At 35.5% G+C, this 13,275-nt stretch overlaps 2 protein-coding genes across 6 annotated transcripts; one reads left to right on the top strand and one right to left on the bottom strand.

The window, feature by feature from the left end:
• Positions 1-1,026: 1,026 nt before the first annotated feature.
• Positions 1,027-11,564, bottom strand: LOC135083936 (translocator protein-like). 4 transcript variants are annotated; one of them, XM_063978698.1, is made up of 6 exons: positions 11,447-11,564; positions 9,496-9,743; positions 5,316-5,410; positions 3,517-3,719; positions 1,926-2,148; positions 1,027-1,480 (listed from the first exon to the last, which is right to left on the bottom strand). In XM_063978698.1, the coding sequence occupies exons 2-4, from the start codon at positions 9,731-9,733 to the stop codon at positions 3,519-3,521; spliced, it is 534 nt and encodes a 177-aa protein (XP_063834768.1). In that variant the 5' UTR covers positions 9,734-9,743; positions 11,447-11,564; the 3' UTR covers positions 1,027-1,480; positions 1,926-2,148; positions 3,517-3,518. The 4 variants fall into 4 exon arrangements, with proteins under 4 accessions (XP_063834768.1, XP_063834769.1, XP_063834766.1 ...); XM_063978699.1 differs by lacking the exon at positions 11,447-11,564 and adding an exon at positions 11,211-11,302; XM_063978696.1 differs by lacking the exon at positions 11,447-11,564 and adding an exon at positions 11,027-11,126.
• LOC135083937 (translocator protein-like) lies at positions 11,163-13,148 on the top strand. Of its 2 annotated transcripts, none has more exons than XM_063978700.1 (4): positions 11,163-11,252; positions 11,778-12,018; positions 12,104-12,198; positions 12,496-13,148. In XM_063978700.1, exons 2-4 carry the CDS (start codon positions 11,784-11,786, stop codon positions 12,682-12,684), a joined length of 519 nt encoding a protein of 172 aa, XP_063834770.1. In that variant the 5' UTR covers positions 11,163-11,252; positions 11,778-11,783; the 3' UTR covers positions 12,685-13,148. The 2 variants fall into 2 exon arrangements, with proteins under 2 accessions (XP_063834770.1, XP_063834771.1); XM_063978701.1 differs by lacking the exon at positions 11,163-11,252 and adding an exon at positions 11,318-11,420.
• Positions 13,149-13,275: the final 127 nt, after the last annotated feature.

Consider the following 13,275-nt stretch of genomic DNA (forward strand, 5'->3'; position numbering starts at 1 on the left):
ATTCATATTGTGCCAGTTTAAATGAAACATTTAATTTACAAAAAGATCCTAAAAGGACATCATCCACGTTTCATATATTTTTGGTCCAAAATCAAAAGTGCCGGCCAACAAAAAAAAGTGCTATATTCTGACAGAATACGTCTGCCTTAGCATTTGTTACTATGGCACCAAAGCCGTAGCTCCACTGTGCGTCGAGTATTTGAGATCTAAAAGTCATCGATTATTCATACATTTTTTGTTCAAAATCAAAAGTGTCGGCCAATAAAAAAAAAAGTGCTGTGTTCTGACAGAATACGTCCGCCTTAGCATTTGTTACTATGGCACCAAAGCTGTATCACCACTATGCGTCGAGTATTTGAGATCTAAAATTCATCGAAGATTCATACATTTTTTGTTCAAAATCAAAAGTGTCGGCCAATAACAAAAAGTGCTGTCTTCTGACAGAATACGTCCGCCTTAGCATTTGTTACTATGGCACCAAAGCTGTAGCACCACTGTGCGTCGAGTATTTGAGATCTAAAATTCATCGACGATTCATACATTTTTTGTTCAAAATCAAAAATGTCGGCCAATAAAAAAAAAGTGCTGTATTCTGACAGAATACGTCCGCCTTAGTATTTGTTACTATGACACCAAAGCTGTAGCACCACTGTGCATCGTAGTATTTGAGATCAAAGTCAGTCGTTTCATATATTTTTAGAGCTCAAATACTACGATGCACAGTGGTGCTACAGCTTTGGTGCCATAGTAATAAATGCTAAGGCGGACGTATTCTATCAGAATACAGCACTTTTATTTTTTGGCCGGCACTTTTGATTTTGGACCAAAATGGATGATGTCCTTTAGACACATTTTATGTTTTTAAAACTACTTATCTTGATTATAAAATAACTCTGATAAGATGGACAACGTATAAATACAACTTTATAATATTTATGCCATATTTTAATTAACCGAGCCTGCCAATACTAACTGTAATAAATTATTTATGGAAAAACTTAAATTAATAATTGCACTGTGCGTTAGCTTTGAGCTAAACAACAATAATAACATTGTAAATAATTATGCTGATTCTTATACTTTTCAAGAAAACCTTACACTTTTAATTTTTATTTAGCTTTGGTTTTAGGTCAAACGATTTGTCGCCTCTTTCTTAACCCTTAACCAGGCTCTGGTGGCCATAGAGCTCGCATCATTTTGAAATTTATGCTGAGAAGATACGGTTGAAAATTAATGACTTCTTTTGAGCCTGATTAAGGGTTAAGTTAAGCCTGAGACACACTGGAGGAAAAATAAAGCGAGTTTTTGCAGAAAATCAATCAAAAACTACGTGGAACATTTGAGATACATTGTGTGCTCTCCCCATCCCTTACTTTCTCTCCCTTTTTCTCTCTTGACCCTAGTGTGTCACCAACTTTGAGGTAGCGCCACCTGTCTGCATATAAACGACTAACATTTATACTTAGCGTTCAATAATGACCTGGTTTTCAACCGACTTCAAAAAAGGAGGAGGTTCTCAATTCGACCCGTATGTTTTTTTTTTTTTTTCTATGTTTGTTACGCGATAACTCCGCCAATTATGAACCGATTTGAACAAATCTTTTTTCGGCGTATAGGTAATACCTCAAGGGTGGTCCCATTTAAATTTAATAATAGAAAAAACAACCCCCAAGGGTGGAAAATTGGGGATGAACTTTTTTATACGCAATATCTCCGCCGATTATAAATCAATTTGACTGATTATTTTTTTGTTGAATAGGTATTATCAAAAGGGTGGTTTCATGCGAATTTAAAGAAAATATTTCACCCCCAAGGGTGGAAAATTGGGGATGAACTTTTTTATACGCAATATTTTTAATTTTTAGTTTTTTTTTGTGTTCACGCATTTGAAGTCGGTTTTATTTTTTTTTAAAGTTATAATAGACCTTTGTTCACTTAATATTAAATAAGCATTTTGTAATATTGCCTCTATCCATCTCTCTCACCCATGCTGAGACGTAAACGTGAGTGACAAAGACAGACAAACGTTTGACTGATTTTTACAGAACATGAAATTTTTCGTTGAATATTGCTTTGTAGTGAAAAGCCTTAATAAAACAATCTTAAGTTAAATGAACTAGACATTAAAACGGCGTGTGCTGGACTCATCTGGAACAAAACAATATCTATATATATAAAAGAAAGTCGTGTTAGTTACTCCACTTATAACTCAAGAACGGCTGAACCGATTTAGCTGAAAATTGTCAGGGAGGTAGTTTAGAGCCAGGAGAAGGACATAGGATACTTTTTATCCCGTTATTTATTGCCATTAAGGCGGAACAAAGTTCGCCGGGTCAGCTAGTTTTTTATAAAACAGTCGCGGCAATAAAAGTTAACAATGCTGCGACATTCAACAAAAAAAACATTTTTTTAAAAGAATATTACGTAATTTAATAATCCCGTTAGCTGACACCGAAGGGATAGCGAGATAATTAGTAATTTGTATTTACAAATTGCTAATATTCTTAAAAAAAACTATTGCACAAAATAGGTACTAAGTAAAGGGAAACTTGATTAGCTATGGTTCATAGATTGAAGCGTCTTTGTGCTAACTGGCAGTTATTGTAAGTGATGACGTGACGTGAATATCAATTTCAATTAGCAACTCGTATATCGTATGAATCACATGTGATAAACATGTATCACATATGATACACACGGCCATTAGACTAAGTGACATTCGCTGGTAAGGTATTTATTAACGGTCAAGCTGTAGATCCTGGCTACACTGGAGTTGCTGCGGTAGACCAGGTTTCCATGTTATTGTTGTGCCATGTGTACCAGGGTTCGAAAGGATAATTATCAATGATAATTATCGGTTGATAATAAAATAACAATAAAATGCGCTCGTGAAAATTTACTGTATTTGAAGTTTTCGAACGTGTATTTCCGCACTTGCGTCTAGTAGTGGGCGTTAATCAACATAGATAGTTATAAAACCTATCTATTTAGCTCCACAATAATCACTAGTTATCTAGCGTCAAAATATTTATCTATATTCCAAGCTTTATGCGACTAGCGATGGATAACTTGACAACAATCAGCAACCAAAAACATGAAGCAACATTCGCAATCAGAATTTCTCATGAAACAATATGACAATAAATGTATCTTATACTGATGATAATTATCCGATAATTACCTGATAAATATCATGAAGCGTAATTATCTTGATAGTTTCGAACCCTGATGTGTACCAATTGTTAAGCCGATAGATCTTTCGAATCTCGGTCGGATCAAGCTGTAGGAACAAGAAATGGGAGTGGTCCCATACCTTTAGTTATTTGGGACTGGAAAAAGTCCCAAATAACTAAAGGTTCCCACCACTGCAACTCCTGTGTAGCCAGGATCTACAGCTTGACCGCCACAAAAACCCAACCAGTGAAGGTCAAGTTTGTCCCGGGGGAAAGTTAAACTGTCATTGGACCCGCAACGAAATTAATCAGAAGAACATAGGAGTTCGAAATTTACCCATACCTTTAGTTAGCCTTCTCATCCTTAATCTCCTTGATGGTGGCACCGCTAGGGTTGTTCTTCCAGATATAGTAGTTCAAGGATGAGGCGTATCCCAACCACGCGAGGTACGGAACCATCAGCCAGCCGGCGGTTTTGTTCACGTTGAAGAAAGCGATGGTGGTCGCCAAAGCCGCGCCGGACAGCACAGATATTTCTATGAACGCCTGGAAAGTAAAACGGTAGTATTAGTTCGTTTCTTTTTAGAAATGGTACTATAATAATTAGTGATGCCCCCTAGGCTACAGACTTTTAGTCGGACGATACGTTGGGTCGTCGTCAAATGGCAATGCCAGATTTAGTATGGAAAGTGGCGTCTTTTTTTTTTCGCGCGGCCATCGACCAAACTTTGTTTTTTGATTACAAAATAGTGTAATAAACCAAACTTAATACGGCATGTATACCTCTAAACTCAGTCTGAACTGAGTTACGAGCATTAGAAGTTTGATGATTTTCATACTAGATTTGCTTTTAGTGCGCAAGTTTGTAAAAAATGGCAATGCCAGATTTTGTATGGAAGGTGGCGTCTTTTTTTTTTTTCGCGCGGCCATCGACCAAACTTTGTTTTTTGATATCAAAATAGTGTTTTAAACCAAACTTACTATGGCATGTATACCTCTAAACTCAGTCTGAACTGAGTTACGAGCATTAGAAGTTTAATTATTTTCATACTAGATTTGCTTTTTGCGCGCAAGTTTTGTAAGAAATTGCAACAAAATATTGCGCTATTTTTTTATTGCGCTGATTCTGCTGCATACTGATGTCTGGAGCCTTTAATGGATGGTATTGTTTGTTTACACATAAAATGTCATTATTTTGTTGCAATTTCTTACAAAACTTGCGCCCAAACAGCAAATCTAGTATGAAAATCATCAAACTTCTGATGCTCGTAACTCAGTTCAGACTGAGTTTAGAGGTATACATGTCATACTAAGTTTGGTTTATTACACTATTTTGTAATCAAAAAACAAGGTTTGGTCGATGGCCGCGCGAAAAAAAAAAGACGCCAATTTCCGGCATTGTCTTTTCAACAAAATATTGCGCTATTTTTTTATTGCGCTGATTCTGCTCCATATTGATGTCTGGAGCCTTTAATGGATGGTATTGTTTGTTTACACATACAATCTCACTATTTTGTTGCAATTTCTTACAAAACTTTGCGCGCAAAAAGCAAATCTAGTATGAAAATCATCAAACTTCTAATGCTTGTAACTCAGTTCAGACTGAGTTTAGAGGTATACATGTAATAGTAAGTTTGGTTTATTACACTATTTTGTAATAAAAAAACAAAGTTTGGTCGATGGCCGCGCGAAAAAAAAAAGACGCCAATTTCCGGCATTGTCTTTTGTAGGAGGAATCGGAATTGGTGTAATGTGCGCACTTCCATACATGTTCATAGTGGTTAACTAACAGCCCGACCTTTCGGCCTGAAAAAAGTCCATAGTCTGGGTGTGTCTTAAAATGTTAGACTGATGCCCGTTTTCACCATCAATACCTAATTTTTAAGTGACCCCTAAGGTGACATATAACAGGAATTTTGTTTTCCTAGGTGTCACTTAAAATTTTAGGATTGGTGGTGAAAACGGGCATGAAGATCTTTTGGTGAATGACATAAGAACAGCCATTTAATTTTGGAAAGATTAGAAATGTCTCTAAGAAGACTGATAAATTGGAATCTCTATATTTTTGTTTAAATTAGGCACATTATATGCAGCCAGTTTATCAAGATATTAGTTAAAGGACCTAAACTCTGATAAACTTGCCAGTTTGAAGTCTTTCATTCCGAAGAAGATGGGCGTCCACGACCAGTTAAGCAGCAGCTGGCCTCCGTACAACGATAAAGGCAAAACTGCATCGTCTGGAAAAAAAACGATATGCGAACTTTAGTATTATTCACACAGTTTAAATTTTTCTGGGACAAACTTGACCTTCATTGGTTGAGTTTTTATTGTAGGACAAGCTATAGATCCTGGCTACACAGCAGTTGCAGCGGTGGGAATAGTCCCGTTAAATTATCATTCGTGCATGAATCGTGTAAAGCAGTACCACAAACGTGATGTGCGAATTACTTATTCCTAAACCAGGCTATTATTAGGAAGGTCAGATGTTTCTACTTGATTTATATGTTTTTTTTGAGAAATAACACATTAAACTACGTAGGATTCTAGCTTAAAATGCCAAAGCACGTTACAGTAGAGACGACGACGGCACATCAGACAATACATTTTTGTTGCAAAATGCCCCCTATTACAATTAGTTAAGCTTGAAGTGCTGCCGACTTTAAATAGACGTAAAAAAACATGTTAAAATGAGAGTTTCTTGAAACAAGGTCATAGAATATAGTTGCATGAGACTATTATCCTAAGTGATGTATTGAAAAATTTAAATTATCACGCATTCCAGTCATGCAACTGAACATTTGAGAGAATCAATGCAAAACATACTCTAATACTAAACTCAGTGAGTCTTATTTTGTTTTGTATAACACTTAACTCGGCTTTCGTGATACCAATTGATAAAACGTAAGATAATATTATATTGATGTGTCTGCGCTTTAGATAAGCGAATGTAATCTAAATAACTAAGTTAAGAGTCCAAAAATTATGTAAGCGTCTGCGTAATTTTAATCATAAGCTATCTTGTTGTGTTGTCAAGGCTGTTCCCACCTGCGACCTGTATGCCTAAGATGCGCGCCGCGATAAGCGTTTATCACGCCATTTTATCGATTTTGCGCGATAAGCCCATACATTTGTCGTCTATCAGTGATAAGATTTTATCACGGCACGCTTCCTTCCTAAACCGGCTGAAGTGAGTAATTTTGGGAAGGGTATATGAGTCACATTGATAAAAAAAATCTACTACATTCCACGAAAACAAATTATCAATAGACCGACTAGAAGTCAGTCGCCGATGTATATTCCTAGCATAGGGAATAGGAATCTGTTTCATTCATTTTAAAATTTAAAAAAAATCTAAATCATTTCATTTACTGTCTGATTAAGGAATTTTCACGAATTTATTTACAAGAGATTGCAAAAGGACAATGTTCGTTCTCCATACATTGTTCGCCGTTAGATCAACAGTGCCGAAAAAATACTTTCTAGGTTCTAAATGACACAAATCTTTATGTAAGAACAATTATTCCTGGCGGACCAATTCTATAAACTTATTGATAGCAATATTGTTATCATAACCTCTTACTTACTAGTATTGTATTATATTATTTTATGCACATCGATTTGGAAGATGTTCTGTATTGTAGTTGTCGCAGCCAAATTGTATTATAATATTGGACGGGTTTTGGAAATAGCTCGGCGTTCCACTTTTATGATTTACTTACTTACATTTTGCACGTAAATAAATAACATGAATCATATGTTTACTTTCCACTCTTGACATTTAACACGTGACTTACCAAACTAACTATCTCCATGGTTACCGTCTTAGTCTATGCATGACTAGGGATTGAACAACTTTTAATTGAATATCATTAACAATTCTCGATAATTATTATCGATTGAAAAATATTCGGTATTTGAATCGAAAGATATATTCAATTTTATCAATATCAAAATATTCAATTTTAATAATAAAATAAATATTATTTACTACCACTTATGAAATGTTCTGAAAATTGCCTGGAGCGCTCCCCCAATCCTGGGTTTTCCCTTTCCAAGCTGAGAGGACATAATTTTGATTCTATCGATACATTATAAAGGTACTTAATATTTGAAATGTATTACCAATTATTATTATAAGCATTTTGAGCGAATAAAACTTTCAATTCTATTAGAACTTTAGACATTTCTCTCACTTTAAGCGGCATTGGATTTTTCATCGGATTTTGAAACTGTTACAGATATATTAAAGATGATCCCATATTGTTGTCATTGTCTATATCAGTGTTATGATCACAATTCTTTTTATTTTATTCATGACCTTCGACCAGTTGGACACATTAGATAGCTTCTTGTAGTATCGTGCAATATATTTTTAACTTTTAATTAAAATCTAGTCATACTGTAGCAATTTGGACGATTTATTTTATTTACAAGATCGGTATCTTACTGTCTATGATGACCGCAGTCAACATCACTATTACATGGATTCCTAACAATGAAGTACGGCATTGCCTTGTGCCGATTTTACATAGATTTTATCGACACAAATTATGGAACTTCATAGGATATGGAGCAGGCCACGCCCTAAAATGCCCGGATGTCGTCATAGTATTATGGAATACATATAAAAGACTTTTATTATTTCATTTTCTAATCCTCAAGTGTCCGTTACAATCTAATTAATATTTAAGTATTCAAAAAGTAAGAGATTAATTTTGATACTTTACTGCTGTGCCCAGGAATCTGAGGCGGTTTCTGACAATGTCCTTTTACTAAGCTATAGTCACAAGTAATTTTCTCATACCCTGTAGTCAGGGTTCGTCAACTCGAGTAAATGCCATTGAACCGACATTAAACTGAATTTAGCCTACCCAAAAGAAAATTATTAAAGAATAAATGACACTTATTTAGTTATCTTAAAATTGTTTTGTAGTAAGTTAAGGATAATATGGACACACCTACGCGCTACTAACCTTGGTTAATTAGACTTTATTGTCAATGAAATAAAGTTTGCCGATAAGACTATAGGTGCAAAAGTAGCTAGTATATATGTTACAGGAAATGTATGAAATCCGTCATTGTATACAATTCCTAGGAATTGTGTATAAGTCCTAAAATCACCCGGAAATGTGTGATGTAAATTATATTAGACACATTTCCTAGGAAAATTACACATTTCCTAAACAGCAATCGGAAATGTAATTAAGATTTCTTTTTTTTCTCCGAAACTTAAATGGCGCTATCGCGCCGCGGCCGCTGTGTATGTGTTAGGTCGCAAGTCTAACCTAACCTAACCGAGACTTTGTTATCCAGCTACAGGAGTACTAAAACCTTCATGCCAATAATAGTTAAATAAAAGAGATGTTAAAATTAGGGTTTTCCAATACTTCAGCGTAATATGCGTGATGACGAAAGAAAGGTATGCCAATAAATTTTAGGCAAATATTTTTTTCGGCCAAAGTATAATAGTGCGAAAGCAACTTTCAGGCTAAACAATAATAGTTGTGAGTTAAAAGTACCTATCGGCCAATGTGGTTTGGCTAAATGAAATTTTAGGCGTACTGAGGGGCACCCGATCACACGACCGCGCTTGTGCCGCTTAGTTTTATACATTTCCTAATACAATATTGGAATTCTATAAAAATCCTAGGAAAAGTATACATGTCCTAGGATATGTGCGTATTAAACAATCTCTGAAGCAATATTTTATACATTTTCTAAATAGCTTCGGAATTGTATACATTTCCTAGGAATAGTATACAATTCCTAGAATTCATACATTTCCTGTAACATATATATAGTATGCAAAAAGCTATAAATTACTGTATTGAACTGAAAAAGAGACTGACAAAGGTGACTGAGTTTCTTCCGCCACTTCTTCTCAGCACCAGCTCATAATGTGGTCCCGAATGGTGGTAGGGCAAGTTATATTCCACCAGCCCAATTCCATCACCGGGGAACCAGACGCAGGCTAGCGTACCATCCCTACATTATCGACATTCCACCAGCACGCACTAAGCGTTTTGACGACTCGTTTATAATGCGAACAGCTAGGGACTGGAATTCGCTGCCTGCTGCTGTATTTCCTGAACACTATAATCCGGGCGTTTTCAAGGCGAGAGTGAATATGCACTTACAGGGCAGATATGTACCATCCTAGATTGCATCTCACTTAACACCAGGTGCGATTGCGGTCAAATACCTGCCTTGTCTTGCATTAAAAAAAATTGATCCGTGTATAAGTGTCCTGGAAAGGGCCTTTGTACTGAATAAACCATTTGAAATTGAATTTGAAAAACTATACAAAGTTTTTTAGACTTACCTACGAATCCACCGCACTCTTCATAAACTAAGTAGGAGGCGTAACCCATGCCGCTGTAAAGAACAGTCCAGGCGGGTCCAAACACCCACTTGGGAGGGTTCCATGGAGCCTTCTTCAGGTCATCGTACCAGGACTTCTGGCCGGGGTCCTTGCGGATCTGTCCGGCGAAGTATAGGCCGTTAGCCCACCCACCAAGGTTGGGAAGGATGATGGAAGCAATCGCAGGTTGGTAAGCCATTAGGAATTCTCTGTAATAAATAAAAAACTCATGGTGAGGAAACCTTGAAGTGCTCATTAACAGAAACATATAAAACTGCCTGCAAACCCTGATTTTCCAAAAAAATCGTCCTATATTTCTTAAAAGGTCAGTTTCATCAATAGCTCGTAAATTTAAAACAGTATTGCCATATTTCTTATGTACTGCTGCTACCAACCACTGCTACTGTAACTTAAAATAACTATTTCTTGTTAAAGCCTGTTTGATCTTAGGAAATTGGCAGTGTTGGCATATGGCCCATTCAGGCCCTGGACAATGGATATTGTCATTTAATGCATAAACAATTGCCACAATTAATTTCATTAAAGTTGAAAAATTTAGGGATTATTTTAAATAAGAAAACATATTGGAATAAAATATTACATACCCTGCACTCATTATATCACTTTTAAATATGTAAGTATATTTTTAAAGCCAAGATACCAGCAATGCTTGAACCAACTAGACTACAATGACTCGCCTAAACTCAGTAGGTACATATCAATAAGCTATTTGTAATAGTACTTGTAAAGATAAAAATAATCCCATAGCAACACAATTTTATGATACATGTAGTTTTTTTGTGTATTTTTTTAATTTGCACTCAATTAGCAAAGATTTTCAATTTACTGACAAAGGTGTGGTAATTAGATAAAATAGCTTGTTTGATACATGAATCAAATATGATACATTGATAATTTGATAGCTCTTCCTATAGTCTAAATGTGGCTTATTAGCACTAAAAGACATTTTTAAAGGAACAGAAAAGTGTTTTAAATTAATTTATTTAATGTTATATCAGAATCAAAAGTTACCCATTTAATAAATAATTAAACAACCTATACATTTTTTTTTTCAAGTAGGTATACATACTCAAAACAGATAAAAAGATAGTAAATAATCAACTTTTCAGAAGAATTCTGGAAAAAAAATCATAATCTTATCTATTAAAAAGAATGTAAAAAATACATTTTTTCCTACATTAACTCGAGACTAAACACATTAAGTAACTAGCATAAAAAGAACAAAAGTAATACATTTTAAATACAATGGGACATGTTTTCTATAAGAAATAGCGAGTGATAGGTATTTTACAGGTGAGATAGTTTAACGGAAATATTTGTGAATCAGGTAAGTATTGTTTACATCTCAATTACTTATCTATTACTTCTGATTTTAATTTAGGTAAGTAATTAGGTACGTTATTAAATTACATATTGCATTTAAAGTAGTCCAGAAACTCGACACAATAGAATTTAATTATGTTTTTAATACCTTGCTTTAGTTATATCCATGATTCCAATTATTCCAAACACACAACCACTTCCAAATGTTTTAGCAAACTGATAACTCACCAATTATCGAAGCAACGCTTTAATTACATGTTATCAATTAGAGATAAACGGCATTATATTGATTCAGATACCACACAGGCAGTCTTCTGTTAGGTCATACTTACCGCGGTTATCAAGTTTTTGAAGAAAATTAGGAACTCCCTAAGGTAATAATTTTAACGATGATGCAACTGAAGTTATCAACGATGAGTCGTCACATTTACTTAAAGGGCCAGTGAGTCTAGAACAGTTAAATTGCGCAATAGCTGTGTTTACTATCTAAATAGATTTGCCGGTGATAGACTTTCGAAGAAAGCCGTTAGAGAGCACAATAAGTAAGTCAAATAGATTGTACACTTACGGAGATATCAAATAGCACAATTGAACAGCCGCCGGAGGCAAAAAGTTACGGGAAAATGGAAAATTAAAATTCTAAGGTGAAATCACTGAACTGAACAAACATTGCACTGATAAATTGAAGAGATTAGAAAGTGCACGTAAACTCATCTAGAAATTGATCTCTTGTATTTAGCCGCATTAAACGTCAGGTGACACTTGTCAGATGACTGTGGAGATTCGTTTTACGCAGAGTCCACTTGGTGTTTAACCCAATCTTATAAATCTTTTTGGATTAGCATAGTTTGCTCACCCCTGCTCACGCTGACGCTGTATCTTTTTCTTCCCCAAACTAGATCAAAATGGTTAACTGGACCATGGTTGCTGGGATGATTATCCCCAATGTGGGTGGCTGGTTAGGAACGCTCACCATGATCGGACAGGTCAAGAGCCCAGACGGAAAGGCGTGGTACCAGCTTATTCACAAGCCAAGTTGGAACCCACCCAATTGGGTTTTCGGGCCTGCATGGACTACTCTTTACACCGGAATGGGGTTCGCCTCATATCTGGTGTTCCAAAACTGCGGAGGATTCACTGGTAAGGTTGTGGATACTAGTAAACTCTGTACGTAAAGCTTGCTTACTTGCCTTAATATTTTCTATTTTATGTTATTTTATTGCAGAGAGGGCAATGATTCCTCTATCCTTGTATGGAGGCCAGTTGATTCTTAATTGGCTATGGACACCTGTCTTTTTTGGACTTCATCAAATACAACTGGTAAGTACCTACCTACCTGTTTTGTCACTTACGTAAGTGTAGAGTTATTGGCATGGTGGTACAGCAATACGGATGTTTATCTTACTTAATTGAAGTAGGTATGTTGGTAAACTTGGTAAGTAGGAAGCCAGATTTAACTTTGGTTTTGGTGACTAAACTTGTCTTCAAGACCAACGTGTACTTACCTACATTAAACCTGTTTCATCAGTGAGCAAGCAACATCGCGTGAGTCCTTCGTTGAAACAAAGACTTTCCCACACCAGCATCAGTTGTATAACTATATCCTCAACTCCTCAGGCATTCTTCCACATGCTAGCTCTGGACGCCGCCGCAGCAGTCTGCACCGCCAGCTTCATGCAAGTGAACAGAACAGCTGGCTACCTCATGCTGCCGTACCTAGCCTGGCTTGGCTTCGCGACGTGCCTTAACTACTCCATTTGGCAGCTAAACAAGGATGGTGTTACTGATGAAGTTAAGGATAGGTAAAGACTGACAGTGTATCCTACCAACTTAACTGTGCGAGTCTTTCGATAGATTTTGGTGATGCATAAATACAATCGAATTGCAACATAAACTGTAGGTATTATTAATTTTTATTCCAGAAAATAAATTAAATGTGGCCTTGTAGCCGATAGATTTTCACTGCCAGTCACTTCTGAAGATAATCAAAACTATCTTCTGGCGCAGTCGGGTAATAAAGCATAAATGCAATAGAGATTAATTACGAAAAGACTGATTTACAGGAATGATCCAAGAATGATCCCGTTGCTGTTGAGTTTAAGTTTAGTACTTATTCCTGCAATCAATAGTTTATTCATCCCGCACTATGACCATTTCATTTAATTTTACAGATAAAGATATTTTAAGAAACTAGGTATTACATACCTGAGTATAAATACTACATTTATCTTATTAATTAATTTCGTAATAAATACCTACTATAAAATTAATGATTGTTTTATTTGCTAAAAAATGATCCTCCAAACAGATTATTTTGAACATGAAATAGAAATATTTTTATAGATATGTAGAAACTACTTACAACATCTGATGATTTAATTTATTTATTATAAATAA

Source organism: Ostrinia nubilalis, chromosome 24 (assembly GCF_963855985.1).
Source record: "Ostrinia nubilalis chromosome 24, ilOstNubi1.1, whole genome shotgun sequence".
NCBI lineage: Eukaryota > Metazoa > Arthropoda > Insecta > Lepidoptera > Crambidae > Ostrinia > Ostrinia nubilalis.

Coding starts and splice junctions, on each gene's coding strand:
- LOC135083937 (XM_063978700.1), top strand. CDS start 11,784: ATGGTTAACTGGACCATGGTTGCTGGGATGATTATCCCCAATGTGGGT. Junction 12,019..12,103: donor AAACTGCGGAGGATTCACTG/GTAAGGTTGTGG, acceptor ATTTTATTGCAG/AGAGGGCAATGATTCCTCTA. Junction 12,199..12,495: donor GACTTCATCAAATACAACTG/GTAAGTACCTAC, acceptor TCAACTCCTCAG/GCATTCTTCCACATGCTAGC.
- LOC135083936 (XM_063978696.1), bottom strand. CDS start 11,046: ATGGATATAACTAAAGCAAG. Junction 5,411..9,495: donor AGAGTGCGGTGGATTCGTAG/GTAAGTCTAAAA, acceptor TTTTTTTTCCAG/ACGATGCAGTTTTGCCTTTA. Junction 3,720..5,315: donor GAATGAAAGACTTCAAACTG/GCAAGTTTATCA, acceptor TTTACTTTCCAG/GCGTTCATAGAAATATCTGT.